At 42.8% G+C, this 14264-nt stretch overlaps 1 protein-coding gene and 1 long non-coding RNA gene across 17 annotated transcripts in view; one reads left to right on the top strand and one right to left on the bottom strand.

The window, feature by feature from the left end:
• Positions 1 to 2190, bottom strand: part of LOC143271048 (uncharacterized) — a 33998-nt gene extending 31808 nt beyond the window's left edge. The window contains exon 1 of the long non-coding RNA XR_013048320.1: positions 2141 to 2190. This is a non-coding gene — a long non-coding RNA (uncharacterized LOC143271048). The remainder of the gene's footprint in view (positions 1 to 2140) is intronic.
• The window catches only part of Cpeb3 (cytoplasmic polyadenylation element binding protein 3), a 188642-nt gene that overhangs the window by 116423 nt on the left and 57955 nt on the right, over positions 1 to 14264 (top strand). For 14 of the 16 annotated variants that reach the window (XM_042262928.2, XM_042262950.2, XM_015995567.3 and 11 more), the window contains one exon: positions 13014 to 13181. The exons of the other annotated variants lie outside the window; for them this stretch is intronic. In XM_042262928.2, the coding sequence (XP_042118862.2) occupies positions 13014 to 13181 (168 nt within the window). The remainder of the gene's footprint in view (positions 1 to 13013; positions 13182 to 14264) is intronic. 16 annotated transcript variants of the gene reach the window in all.

Raw genomic sequence — 14264 nt, 5'->3', positions numbered from 1 at the left:
GACCACTGGCTACTTCCAGAGGACCCAGGTTCAATTCCCAGCACCCACATGGAAGCTCCCCACTGTCTGTAACTCCAGTTCCAGGGAACCTGACACCCTCCCACAGATATACATGCAGGTAAACACCAATGCACATGAAATAAAAATAAAAAAGAGTAGAACTTTGGGACAAGTGGAATGGCTCAGCAGGTATGAGACCTAGGATGACATGGATTTGCTCTCAGGAACTCACAAAGTGGATGGAGAGAACTGACTCACGGAGCTGTCCTCTCCACGTGCTCTCCAACCCACATGCATCATACCCACAATAATAAATAAAAAATTTTAGAACATAGTAAAAAAAGAATAGAACTTTACTGTAACTCATATTCAATGTGTTATATATACACGTTGGTAAATTCTTTAGGAATGGGAAGTAGTAGGGATATATGTGAAATATATGAGTTCTGTGAACAGAAATTATGCCAGTGGAATCTTCTAGTAAATCTGGAATAGAGAGAATATCAGGAACTCTTTGGATACTGGAAGGAAAGCAGGAAGCAAGGTATCTAGTGTGTGATTCAGGAAGAAGAGAGTGTGGAGGTGATACTGTCATGTCCCTGAGCTGACACAGATGGTCCATGCTGTGCTGATGGATGGCTTTGGAATCAGAAGGTGAGTCTCTGGGCACAGATCTGCCAGGCTTTTGAAAGAGGGTTTCATGATACAAGTAATAAAAGCAGGAAAGAACTTGGGCATTGACCCAAGGCTTGAATGGCAGCTTTGGAGGTGGGCTCTTTGATGGCCAAGCATTCTAGCAGTGGAGCTGGAGGGGAAGGGAGTGAGGGAGAATTAGTAGTAGAAGAGAGGGACAGGTGGGGCTGTGGCTCAGTGGTAGAGTCCTTACTATTATGTCTGAGGCCCTGGTTTAATCCCCAGTGCTGGGGGAAATAGTGGGCTGGAGCAGTATATGGGAAAGAAGAAGACTAGAAAGTAAGCGTGTTTTTTCCATTAATACTCATTTTTATTTTGTTACTGCAGACAATGTTGTCTGCTACATCAAAGAATCTTAACATTATCTTTCAGGAATATTCTTCCTCTAACAAGTGTAGTGTGTGCTCAGCCCTGCTGGAAACTAGTCTGTTAGATAGAGCCATGGAAGACCTTTGCTTGTACCCTTTCCTCTCTTTCCTTCCTTCTTTCCTCCTCCTCCTCTTTCTGAAAACAGGGTCTGCCTTTGTAGCCCTTTTAGCCTGGTATCCGCTGTAGAGCTCCAGGGTTTCCTCAAACTTGTGGCAATGCTTCTACCTTCTCTTTCCCCAGGCTGAGCTTATAGGCAGGTGCTACCATGCTTTCAGCTTACACATTTAATGAATATTATAATTTCAAGTTTTACAGGAGTATGAGTTTTTCTGGGCTCATGGAGGCATTGTCTATATAAGTAGACAGATTAGTTGTGCCAATAGTGAGTGTGTTTGTGTGTGTGTGTGTGTGTGTGCATGCATGTATGTATGTGTTTGCTGCTGGTGACTGAACCCAAGTCCTCATGCATGCTAAACGTATGTTCTACCATTGAGCTGTACTTTCAGTTATACACCAATATTCTTGATGTTTAACGGAATTTCTTAGTTATACAGCAGCAAGGAAAATCCAAAAATTTCTATTTGAACAGTGTAGATGAGCAAATACAGACTGATTGGTATTACTATTGTAAATATTTAGGCCATAAACATGTATGTACACTAATGGATGACTTAATTGATTACGAAGTTCTAAACAAACTTGGGTTCATGAGTTGAGGTCATCTTTCTGTGGCAAGCCAGCTCCAAGAGGGCCTTGCAGCTGTACTGGTGAGACCATGGTACCAGCCTGGCATTCTGCTAATACAAACTGAGCTCTATGAGCTTGTCTATTGAAAGACATGAATAAATGGAGTGAAGACAAATAGACATGAGTTGAATTTAATGTTTGTGATTATAATATCTTGATTGTTATTGGTCAATATAGTAATGGAAAAAATGAGCACAGAAGAGAGTGAGAGGAATCAGATCACTCCCTTTGCACCTTTCTGAGAAATTGATATGGGACGACCAGAAGGAAGATTGAAAATGGAGTTCTGGGCCTTCCACCTATTCTGTTTATTATGTGTTTACATGCCTACCTGGTTCTAGACTCCAGACGTGGTCTCTCGCTTTGCTCGGAGCTTGCTCTAGATAGAACAGAGATGATAAATTAATGAGACAAACACTTTTATTCATTTGATAAAAGCCAGGGGTTGGTGAAGTAGTTCAGTGGGTAAAGACGCTTCCTGCATAAATCTGGTGACCTGAGTTCAATCTCCAGACCCCACATAAAGATAGAAAAAGAGGGGGGAAAAAAGATGGAAAAAGAGAACCAACTACACTAAATTGCCCCCTGACTGCCACATGTGTATTATCTCCCATGAGCCCACAAAACACAATAATGAAAGCAAAATGATTTTTTAAAAGCCTAGGCATGGTGCTGTAAGCTTGTAACTGTAGAACTTGGTAGGTAGAGGCAGAAGGATTAGGAGTTCAAGGCCAGCTTTGGCTACTTAGTGAATTCCAGGCCAGCCTGAGCTGCATGAAACTTTCTCTGCCATTCTCTCGCCTCTCCCTTTGTTTTTAAGTTCTAGGAAGGACAGATGGGAGATACCTAGCTCAGTGGTGGAGGTCAGTTGATACTCAAAGTGAAGCCCAAAGGACAAGGAGGCCTCTGGGGCTTTTTGTTGAGATAGGGTCTCACTACCTGTTCTAGGCTGGCTTCAAACTTAGGGTTCTTCAGTGTCCAGTGTCTCACCTAGAGTATTAGGATTCAAGCACATACCACCATGCATGGCTTTTAATTTTTTAATTATGAAAAATTTCAAACTTATAAAAATATGGAATAGTTTAATTAGCATTCTCCTCTGGCCTTTGCAGGAAGCAATCATGCATGTATTGCCCATTCAGGTAAAACACTCATACATAAAAATAAAAATAAATGAATCTTTTAAAAAGGGAAGGTGGGAGAAATGGCTTATGCAAAAGGCTTTATGCAAAGTAATAATACACAATACAATATATATAAATCTTGAAAATATTATATGAGGAGTAAAGATGCCAGTCACCTATTACAGCATTCCACTCATCTTAAATCCAAAATAGGAAAATCTACTGAGACACAAAGAATAGTGAGGCCTAGATTGAGTGGTTGAGGGAAGACAGGATGTGACTTGTAATTGGCTAAATATATGAATTATATGAACTGTGAATTATATTTCAATAAAACTGTTGTCTTTAAAAAAAGACTCCAGGCAAGGAAATGGTTGAAACTGGTGAGTTTGGAGGGGGAAAGGGATCTGCTTTTAGTGACCTTTTACTTCTTGTAGGGATTTTGAGCCTGGTCCAAGTATGGAAGGAGATCATTGCAGGGCCTGTAAGACAAACTGCTAAATGGTCTTATTAATAAAAAACAAACAAACAAAAAACTGGAGCCAGATATTGGGGTGAAAACTGAGTGATAAGAGGAAAAGAATAAGTCACAGCCAGTCTTACCTTACCATCTCCTCAGCCTCCAGAGAGCTACTTCCTGTATACTCACACCTATATACCTGTGTTCTGCCATCTTACTTCCTCTGTCCACCCATCTCTATCACTTCCTGTCTGTCTGTACAGACCTCCAGACCTCTATGGTTAACTAGTGCTGGGATTAAAGGTATATGCCACCATGCCTGGCTCTGTTCCCAGTGTGGCCTTGAATTTACAGAGATCCAAATGGATCTCTGCCTCCCAGATACTAGGATTAAAGTTGTGTGCTATCACTGCCTGACCTCTATGTTTAATATGGTGGCTGGCTTTTTCCTCTGATCCTCAGACAAGCTTTATTGGGGTGCACAAATAAAATATCACCACAAAGGCCTAGTGATTGTATTTATGTTTCACAAACACCATTCCGCTGCTTGAAGAATGGGTGTAGAAGAGGGTTGCCTCGTTAGGTGTTGTCAAGATAATAGAAATGATGGAAGTTAGGTTAGTGTGAGGGCAGTGGGGTTGCAGAGAAATGAACAATGGTGCATTCTGGAGAGAAGCAGCGGAATTGGAAGGACGACATCATGTCAATGAATTGAGTGTGACAAGTCACTCAGAAGGCGACTGGAGTGATGTCTGGGTTCTGGCGGAAGCTGTGGGGTGAATTGTCATGCCAGGACTTGAAATGGCAGTGGGAGAAGAGAATTTAGGGTGGATAATAAGAGTTTAATTGTAACTGGATGTGTTGGCACACACCTTTTATCTTAGCGCATAGGAGTCAGAGACAGAAGCAGGCAGATCTGAGTTTGAGGACAGCCTGGTCTATGTACTGTGTTTCAGGCCAGCCAGGGCTATGTAACAACATCCTGCCTCCAAAAACCAAAAATTGATTAATAAGAATTTGCTTATAAGTTTATGATGCCTAAGATATATCACTTTTTAATAATATAAAGTCTGTTTTTGTCATGTAAGATTTCTGTGCAGGGCATAGTGGCATGTGCCTCTAATCCTAGCACGGAGTATGCTGAGACAGGATCAAGATTTTGAGGCCTCCCTGGGCTTCATAGTGAGGCCTGTCTGAAAACAAAGAAGCAGATCCAAGCATACAAACAAACAAAATGTGTTTGATAAAGAGCCTGGAGTCCCTAGAGATCTAGAAGCCTTTCATCTGGATCAGTTCATACATTACGAAGGAAGACACTGATAGGGGATCTGTCTTTTCCAAAGTGGAAGAGTGGAGATTAAGCTGGAAACGGTTTCAGTTTCCATGGAGATACTTGATTTATTTATTTTTAGGAAGCCATTTCTCATTATCCATTTTTGTTAAATTCTTCAGCTGATCTCTGAAAATGCAAGGATTGGACTAGAAGGTGCCCTGGACAGCTAGGGTCATGGCAGGGGCTTCGGTGAGAGCTCGTGTTTGAACGTATTTAGGAGCACAGCATGGCCACTGGCTCTGCTTTTCCCATCATTTGCTGCAGGAAGGAGCTTCCTGGGGAGGAAGAGCATGAAGCAGCTTCCCTGTCTCCTAGCACTTCCAGGGCACCGGGTACTTTGATTCTGGGGTCTTTTAGTTTTCCGTCACTGCCACTTCCATACTATTCCTTCACTTACTGGCTCAGACACTATGCTCTGGACAGTAACCGAGAGTGTATACAGAAGCAGAGCCTGGAAAGTCACATGGCCAAGTTAGAACTGTCGAGAAGCCTTTCCTTTCCCTTCTGTTGGAATATCGGATATGCATTTTCTGTGGGAGTATCTTGAGGTTCTAATTCGGACTTCTATTATCTTCACATAGGAGTGCACTTCTTGTACTTATTTATTTATTTATTTATTTTTTAAATTACACTCAGGATATTAATCACAGTTGTGGTATTCATAGATTACATTCGCAGTATTCATTCAATTATATATATATATTTTATATATATATATATATTAATTTTAAATGTTGAATGTCATTTCTTGAAGGGGGGAGGAGGTCTTAAATACAGGCTTACAGCACAATGGGAGGACCCCGGAGGGCAGAAGTTCACTACTGATGTTTTAAAATCTTGCATCTAAGCTGTTAACGCCCATTATTCAGGATACACAGACAAGGAACTTCCCTTAAGCATTCAGGAGGGTGAAACAGGAGTGCACTTCTTTTAAGACATGATGTGGATTGTTCAGAGCATTTTGATGTTGGGGAATGTTTCCCTTAAAGAAAAGGAATATGTCAGGGGGTGCTAGATAGTGAGGCAGGAACGTAGGACAGCTCATGTGCAGCTTCTTAAGATTTCAGTTGCTAATAACATGTCCAGGAACTAAAATTTTAGCAGTTTCCGTAGGAATGGCTTTGTTTGTTTGTTTGTTTTGACACAGTATCTCATGTAGCCCATCCCCAGCACATCCCCGACCCAATCACTATTATTTACTATTATTTACATTAAGTTAGGGTCTTGCTGACCTGGGTAGGTTGGGGTATTGCTGACCTCAGACCTGAGATTTTCCTACTTCAGCCTTCCAAGTGCTAGGATTTCAGGCATGTGCCAAACAGCCCATCTGGGACAATTTGTTTTGAGCATGGATATATTCCAACCAAATGACTACATGGATAACAGCCTCAGGAGGGTTCAGTGGACTGTTCAGAATACTAGTGCTCTCACTTACCCTGGTGTGTGTCCACAGCAATGAAAGCAACACTGCCTCTTGGTCAACTAGTTCAAAAGTCACCCCCTTACATTAACAAAGTGCCAAATTCATGATGCTGTATTCTCAGCACCCACAATCAGGCATGTGGCTCCAACTTCCTCTTCTGTCACTGATATGATAGCCGTCTGGACATATACATTACAAAGGAAATAAGTAAACAGTCCTTCAGGAGCTTATGACTAGTCAGGGGGAAATGATGGCTGTCAGGTTGTGAGGCCCCCGTAGCCCATAGAAGCTCTCCTTTATTTTTTGGAGGCAGATCTATGTAGTCCTGGCTGTCCTGGGGCGTTCTATGTAAACCTGGTTGACAATTTTTTTTTCTGCTGCATCTTGAACCTGGGACCTTATGCAAACTAAGAAATATTCTGCCACTGAACCATACCTTCAACCCTCCCTTAACCCTACAAGTTGTGTCTTTCAAGTGTTTCCTACAGCAGGCAGTTGTTGTTTTTGTTTTTTTTACCCTTCAGCACTTCAGGCAGTCATGTTACACAGTAAAGCTGGCTGAAGATTTTATATTTCAATCATGAGACTATGTTTTCCTTAACTTGGATGCTTCCTAAATTCTAATCACTTCATACAGATCTCTCTCAGTGGCCGCCTGCTGCAGACAGATAATATCATTTGGGTAGTTCTTAAACTTTAGCATAGGAATCATTGGGATCGGGGTGCAGATTTTGAAGCCTGACGGCCACAAATTGAGATTAGTGGATTTCGGGATTGGGTTCTGGGACCCATATTTTTAGTGCCTTCTTGCAGTTAGGGAAACAACATCTACGTGTTCACTATTTGCAGTTTTCGTTCCCAAGTCTGCCTTCATTACTAAGGCCTATACCACTCTAAGTGCTGCTAATAAGACAGAGGCTGGCTTTTAAGGCCTCAGGAAGTGTCTTAACTTCCCACAGCTGATTTTGAAAACTGTCCAGAGTTTTACAGCTTGCTTTTATTTTCCTCTGGGGAAGCTGTGGTTATGTTGGTCACAAGAAACAAGGTTCTATTTGTTCAAGAATGTCTCAGATATCTGCCACTTCTTCACTGCTCTGCTTGGAGACTTCCTCATTACCCATCTGGATAGTCACTGATTTCTTCCTAGTCTCAACTCATCCTGCTACTCCCTGGGTTCAAATGGCCAGTGGAGGTGATAGAAGTTACTGTGTGCTTTGGGGCAAAGCACAGTCAGGTAGCTTAGAGACGTGATCTGACACAGCAGCACGTAGAGTAAGGGGAGTGTGGCCGTTCCAGGGCATCCGTGTGAAAGCCGGTCTGGTTGAGGATGTAGCTCCGTTGGCAGAATGCTTGCCTAACATGCATGGAGACCTGGGTTCAGTCCCCAAGACTACAGAACCAAGTGTGGTGGTGTATCCTGGCACTTGGGAGCAGAAGTTCAGGGTCAAGGCTGGGGAGATGTTCTCTGGCTCAGAGCACTGGCTGCTCTCCCAGAGGACCTGGGTTAGATTCCTATCATCCACATGGTAGCTCTCAACCATCTGTAACTCTAGTTCCAGGGCATTTGGTACCCTTTTCTGGCCTCTGAGTTTATCAGGTACTCACATGATATACAAGCCTATATGCGGGCAAAACACACATATTAAAAAAAAATTTTTAAAACTTAAGTTCATCCTCAGTGTGGAGTTTGAGACCAGCCTGGAGTGTTTGAGACACTATCTTTATGTTTGTTTGTTTTTTGGTTTGATTTTGGTTTGGTTTGGGTTTTTGGTTTTTGGTTTTTGAAGACAGGGTTTCTCTATGTGTAGCCCTGGCTGTCCTGGAACTTGCTCTGTAGACCAGACTGGCTTTGAACTCACAGAGAGCCGCCTGTCTCTGCCTCTAGAGTACTGGGATTAAAGGCGTGCACCACTACCACTCAGCTGAGATCCTACCTTTAAATTTAAAAAAAAGAAAAGAAAAGAAGAAAAGGCCAATATTAGAATGAAGTAGTGTGTGGGGCGTTTACCCACCACCCCCACAGCTTCCCAGAGTTTTCTTGAGTGCGAGCAGCAGGAAATATTAGATAGAAGGATTTATAGCAGAGACTCTTACGGAGATAAACAGATAGAAAATAAAGGATAGCCTCGAGAGGGCCTGGAACCTATTCCAACGGGCCCTGACTGTCTCTGGTCCAGGGTTTTTATAGAGACACCAAGGGGTGGAGCAAAAGACCTCCTCCCCCAGCACAGCCAAGTGCAGGCCATCTCAGACACCTGCACTCAGGCCCATGGTCCTGATCATCCTCTATTCGGACCTGCTGGGTAAAGCCACGAGGAACCCCAGAACGGGCTCCCACAGTAGTGCATTTGGGAGGAGGGAAATTGGTTTAATACTAAGTATAGACTATAATCTTGCATAGGTGAAAAGCAGCAACAGTTAAGGCCACACCTAGGAGATGATCACATTTCTTATGTAACCAGATCCCTGTGTTATGTTCATTGAATATATGCTCACAGAGGCACACCTGTCTTTGTACATACTGTTTTCTTCTGTTTGTTTTTGAGAGTTTCATGCTATAGTCCAGAATTCACTAAAGTAATCCAGTCAAGCCTTGAACTCCTGACCCTCCTTCTTCATTCCCCCAAGTACTGGGATTACTGGAGCTTTGCACACAGTTTTGCTCCTTAGGTGTTGCCTCACATTTAACATGCTTTGGGTCCCCAGATACAATGTTGCAGATTAATTTGGTCCCTATCCTAATGGTAATTACAGTGAAATTGGGTGGGAAACATATACTCAAGAAATGCTATGGTGTTAACTGGGGCAAGGGGAGGGAGAAGCACAGGATGTTTTGCATGGATGGGAAGCATACCCAGTCTGAAGGGTCAGTACAGTTCCATACAAGAAGATGGCAGCTGAGACCAAAAGAATTAAGGACGAACTATGGGGCTGGAGAGATGGCTCAGCAGTTAAAAGCACTGTCTGCTCTTGCACAGGACCTGGGTTTGATTCCCAGCACCCACGTGGTGGCTGACAACCATCTGTCGTTCCAGGGGCTCTGGTGCAACACTCTGGCCTCTGTGGGTGCCGGGGCACATGTGTAGTGCATTTACATACATTTAGGCAAAACACTCATACAAATAAATAAATCCAATTCCTTTTTATTTTTTTTTTTTTATTTATTTATTTATTTTTTTTGGTTTTTCGAGACAGGGTTTCTCTGCATAGCTTTGCGCCTTTCCTGGAGCTCACTTGGTAGCCCAGGCTGGCCTCGAACTCACAGAGATCCGCCTGTCTCTGCCTCCCGAGTGCTGGGATTAAAGGCGTGCGCCACCACCGCCCGGCTCCAATTCCTTTTTAAAGACTTAACTGTGATTGGAGAAAGGAGTGCTTAGAGGTTAGCAGAACACTGTGTCCTTAGCACCCGGGACAAGGAGGAAGAACCAGGAAACCCAAAGGAACTCTGTGATTAGAGAGCTTACTCAGCAAGAAGTGGCAGCCTCTGTGTCAAGGACTTGGTTGTAACGCAGTGATTCTTTTCGTACTTTATCCAAAAGACAGTGGAAGGTCATTGGGAGCTTTTGAAGTCAGGAGTGGAGGGTGTGGTTATGTGTTCAGATTAATGTTGGAAAATGGCTACTTCAGGTTTTCCCTCCCTCCCTCCCTCCCTCCCTGCCTCCTCCCTCCCTCTCTTCCTTAGAAAGCATTGTTGATTTCTAGGTAGAAATGAGTGGGGAAAGGTTTTCTGCAGCTATGCAGACCGTCAGACAAGGACAGAGTGTTAGAACTGGTGATGGACAGGAATTAAAGTAAAATTGTATTTTGAATATTGAATTGGTAGAATTTAGTGAGAAATGGATTTGATCTGGGGAAAGGGAGGGAGGGAGGGAGAGAGAGAATATCCAGGCTAAATACTAAATTTCTGGATTGCATCAGGTATGTATAAAAGGTCTTTGTTTTCTACTTGTGTAGGGAATGTGTAGTATGTGAGCTCATGTGTGTGTACATGTGTGCAGGTTCTTGGAAGGTTAATGTTAGCTGACTTCCTTGATTATTCTCCACCTTGAACTTGACATATGTAGGCATGTTCTCTCACTTGAGCCCAGAGCTTCCTGATTGTGCTCGTTCAGCGGGCCAGCTTGCTCCAGGATCCCCGTCTCTGTCTCCCACATGCTAGGGTTACAGGTGGGCCACTGTGCCCACCAGGCGTCTGTACAGGGGCCCAGGCTCTGACTTCTGGTTCCCATATTTGGAAGGCAGGCACTTTACCCACTGAGCCATCTCCCAGATGGCCTTTGTGTTGACATTGTGATGAATGCTGGAGAGGAGCAGATTTAAATGAAAGATCAGGAGCTTTTACGAAGCCATTTTCTCTGTGGGTCTTTGGTCTTTTCACTCACACTCCACAAAATTATGCTGCAAACTGCCCTCTTGCGAACCACAGGAGGCACACACTGTCTCTTGGCTTCCTCAACACCTGCTGTCTCATAGTCACCTGTGTGCTTGCCTGCTCCCTCGTTAGACTGGGATTCCTTTGTCTGGAGGTTCTTAGCTGCTCTTGGGAGAGGGATACATTTTCCCTCAAGTAGTTTCCACTGAGTTAAAGGCTTCTGTTATCTTAGTTCTGGATAATGCTGGGAGTAAGTTAATGCTTGTTTATTGCAGAACAGCATTTTGCTTTCTCATGAGGGTAGGGCAGACCATAACACAGGAAGCTTTCCATTCCTGCCTCTTCTCCATCTTTTGTCTTTGGCCCATCTCATAGTTCTTGTGTTGAAGTGAAGAGGTGGGAATAGACATTCTGTAGGAACTGCTGACTTGAACATGAGGTTCAGAGTGTGGACTGCATGGCAGGTTTACCTGGTTGCTGTCAGAAAATGTCTGTGGGGAGCTCCCTTTGTCTGTAGTTGCCACAGATCTGTTTCTTTTACTCCTGGTGATCAAAACAAACACCAAGGGACGACAACTTACTACCTATTGTTTGTTCCTGCCAGACAGAAAGAGGAGAGCAGCAAATGACACAGACTGCCTGTGCCTTTGGAGCTGCACTGGGAAGAGCAGAATCAACTCTTGGGTGTCTCACCATCCCTACTCTTGGCCCTTTTATTTCTTAACTCCAAACTTGAGAACAGTACCTTTCCTACACCATTGAGTTGCTCATAATATAATAGGATTATATTAGCAATGTTTTTACTTTTTGGTAAAAGAAATATTCATTTTTCTAAGGCTATTTATATTCTGTTTTTGAATGTTGGCTATTGTTTTACAGAACCTGGGTTTCAGGGAAATAAAGAGGATTGAATAAATGGGAGGGTGCTTTTGTGTGCTTATTTCCTTAAAAGTCTGTGGTTTATCTTAGAGATGGACTTCTCTGCTTTCTTCCTTTATTCTTCCTGCTGCTTTTTCTTCTCCTCCCTTCATCCCTCCCTTTCTTCTGCTTTCTCTCCTCTTCCCCCTCACGTCCCTTTTCCTTATCTTCTCTGTTCCTTCTTCCCACCTTCCTCTAAAGCTGGAGTGCTCACGACAGTAGAACCTAGTGGAAAGTTTTACCAGGAACTCACAGACTCAAACAAGAGAAATTATTTTTTAATTTGGAATTTGTTTTGAAATGCCCAGTTGAAAATAATTGCCAGTCATGGTGGCTAACATCTCATATCCTAGCATTAGGGATCCAGGAGCAGTCAGATCTCTGTGAATTTGAGGCCAGCCTGGTCTACGAATTGAATTCCTAGATAGCCAAGGCTACACAGAAGGATCTTGTCTCAAAAAACCAAAAGGAAAATAATTCCATGGGAATTTTGTTGTTGTTTGTTTTTCTGAGAGACAGTATCACTGTAGCCCTGACTGACCTGGAACTCACTGTGTAGGCCAGGCTGCTTTTGAACTCAGAGATCTTCCTGCTGATGACTTCCCATGGGCTGTGATTAAATCCATGTGCCACCATGTTCTGCTTTTTGTTTTGTTGTTAAAATATAGTGTAGAATAATAATGTTAATAGAGTAATAGTCATATTATAGCCATGCTATACTAACACATCTTGATTTAGTATTTTCATTTATACAACCTGCCCAATATTGTTGCATGTGCCTATTTTCAAATTGAAGTATGTTTGCATGTTAGGAAAAGCATCACTGGCCCTGCTATTAGAAGAGACATCATTAGCTTCTGTCATCAGGGCCAGCCTTTACAACTGTACCCCTGGGGTCACCATCAAGAGCAGATAAATATCTGGGAAAAATATATATTGCTTGTCCTGTGTGCTTTCAAAAATGATTGAAGAAAGGAAAAAAGAAGCTATAGGTATATTCTTTTAGTAACATAATATTTTATTTATTCTTTGAGAATGTCATCTATGTATAAAATGTGTTTTGGTCTTATCCCTCCTTCTACTCCTCCAGAACCCCCAGCACATGCCCCTCCCAATTTTATTTGGTCTTTTTCCCACTCAATAGAGTCCAACTAGTGCTGCCCATATTCATCTGGGTGTGGGTGCCTTCACCTACCAGTGTCCATATCCCCAAAGAAAGACGCTTCTCCCTCCCCATGAAGCTGCCGACTGCCCACAGCTCCTCGGCGAGGGTTGAGGCCTGTGTGTGAGCCCCTCTCCTCTGAGGATATGTACTTAGTAGCTTCGATGGGGACTGTGTGAGTGTAATTATCAAGGAAAGCATGCAGTTTTGATGCTTCCTCCTTAGATATTATTTCAGTGTTGTATGTAAACATGGCTGTACTTAGTGATCTTCAGTTGAAGTATTCTCTTGGAAAAGCTGTACCTCAAAGTACCTTGTGTTTGGTGTGCTTCACTCGGTACAATGGGCTTCTGATACAGCCTTATTTGCTAGGGAAGCCATTCTGATTGTAGGAACTGCTGCTTTGTTTCAGGTCGGTCTTCTCTCTTTCCCTTTGAAGACGCCTTCTTGGATGACAGCCATGGCGATCAGGCTTTATCATCTGGCTTAAGTTCTCCCACTCGATGTCAAAATGGGGAACGAGTGGAGCGCTACTCTAGAAAGGTGTTTGTTGGAGGCCTTCCTCCTGACATCGATGAAGGTACCGCATGCATTCACTAAGAACTTTACAAGAGCTAACTGTACTGTGCATTGTGCTCGGATCCTGACTCTTCTCCAGGCGACATCAATAAACACACATTGAACGTGTAAATGAAATTAAATGGTGACAAAGCTAACTTAAAAAACTACTCCTGTTCTCATAGGCTTTGGATGTGCTATGGAAATCTTCCTAACACTGGCTGGCTTGCTTGGTCAGTGCAGCTGTAATATTAATCTAAATAGGTCGTGGTTTCTTTAGCCCTTTCATGACGTGTGTGTTGGGGTGCTAAAAATAGTTTTAGACTTACTACATTCAAGTTGTAGATGGCCACAGACTCATTTTCCTCTAGCTGTCCTCATATCTGTTAATATGGTCAATTAGATTTCCTTTAGGATAAATTTCTTGCCATTGCTGATAGAATGACAACCTACATCTAAGGAGTTACAAGGTCACAGTCTTCTACGAGTCAAAAGTTAAAAGAAAGAGAGAAAATAATTGAGCTGCAAGTAAAGCCTCATCTCAGTAAAGAAGGCAGTGTGGATGGAGATACAGGAGACAATTGACTTTTAACCCTTTTACATCACCAAATAGAGTCATCTATGTTGTTGTCCTGTTCCTCATCAATAGAATTATTTATAATCCTAGAGATTCTGTACAAATGATTATTTGTATATCTTTTCTTTTCTTTCTTTCTTTTTGGTTTTTTTGAGACAGGGTTTCTCTGTGTAGTTTTGGTGTCTGTCCTGGATCTTGCTCTATAGACCAGGCTGGCCTCGAACTCACAGAGATCCGCCTGACTCTACCTCCTGAGTGCTGGTGCACCACCACCTCCCAGCTTTTCAATTTACGTTTATTTATTTGGGGAGTAGTGTGCATTCCACAGCACAGAGGATAATTTGTTTTGCTACCGTGAGCTCCAGAGGTTGAACTCGGGTCTTCAGTCCTCGTGGCATGGGCCTTTATGCACTGAGCCATCTCTCCTGCCCATGAAATTATATCTGAAACATTTTCTGCATCTTTACTTTTTTCTAAAAATAGAGAAAAATTCCCATTTTTGGAATCTCCTGTTTTGCTTGACATAAA

This window comes from Peromyscus maniculatus, chromosome 1 (genome assembly GCF_049852395.1).
Source record: "Peromyscus maniculatus bairdii isolate BWxNUB_F1_BW_parent chromosome 1, HU_Pman_BW_mat_3.1, whole genome shotgun sequence".
NCBI lineage: Eukaryota > Metazoa > Chordata > Mammalia > Rodentia > Cricetidae > Peromyscus > Peromyscus maniculatus.
This window is presented reverse-complemented; position numbering and strand designations above follow the sequence as displayed.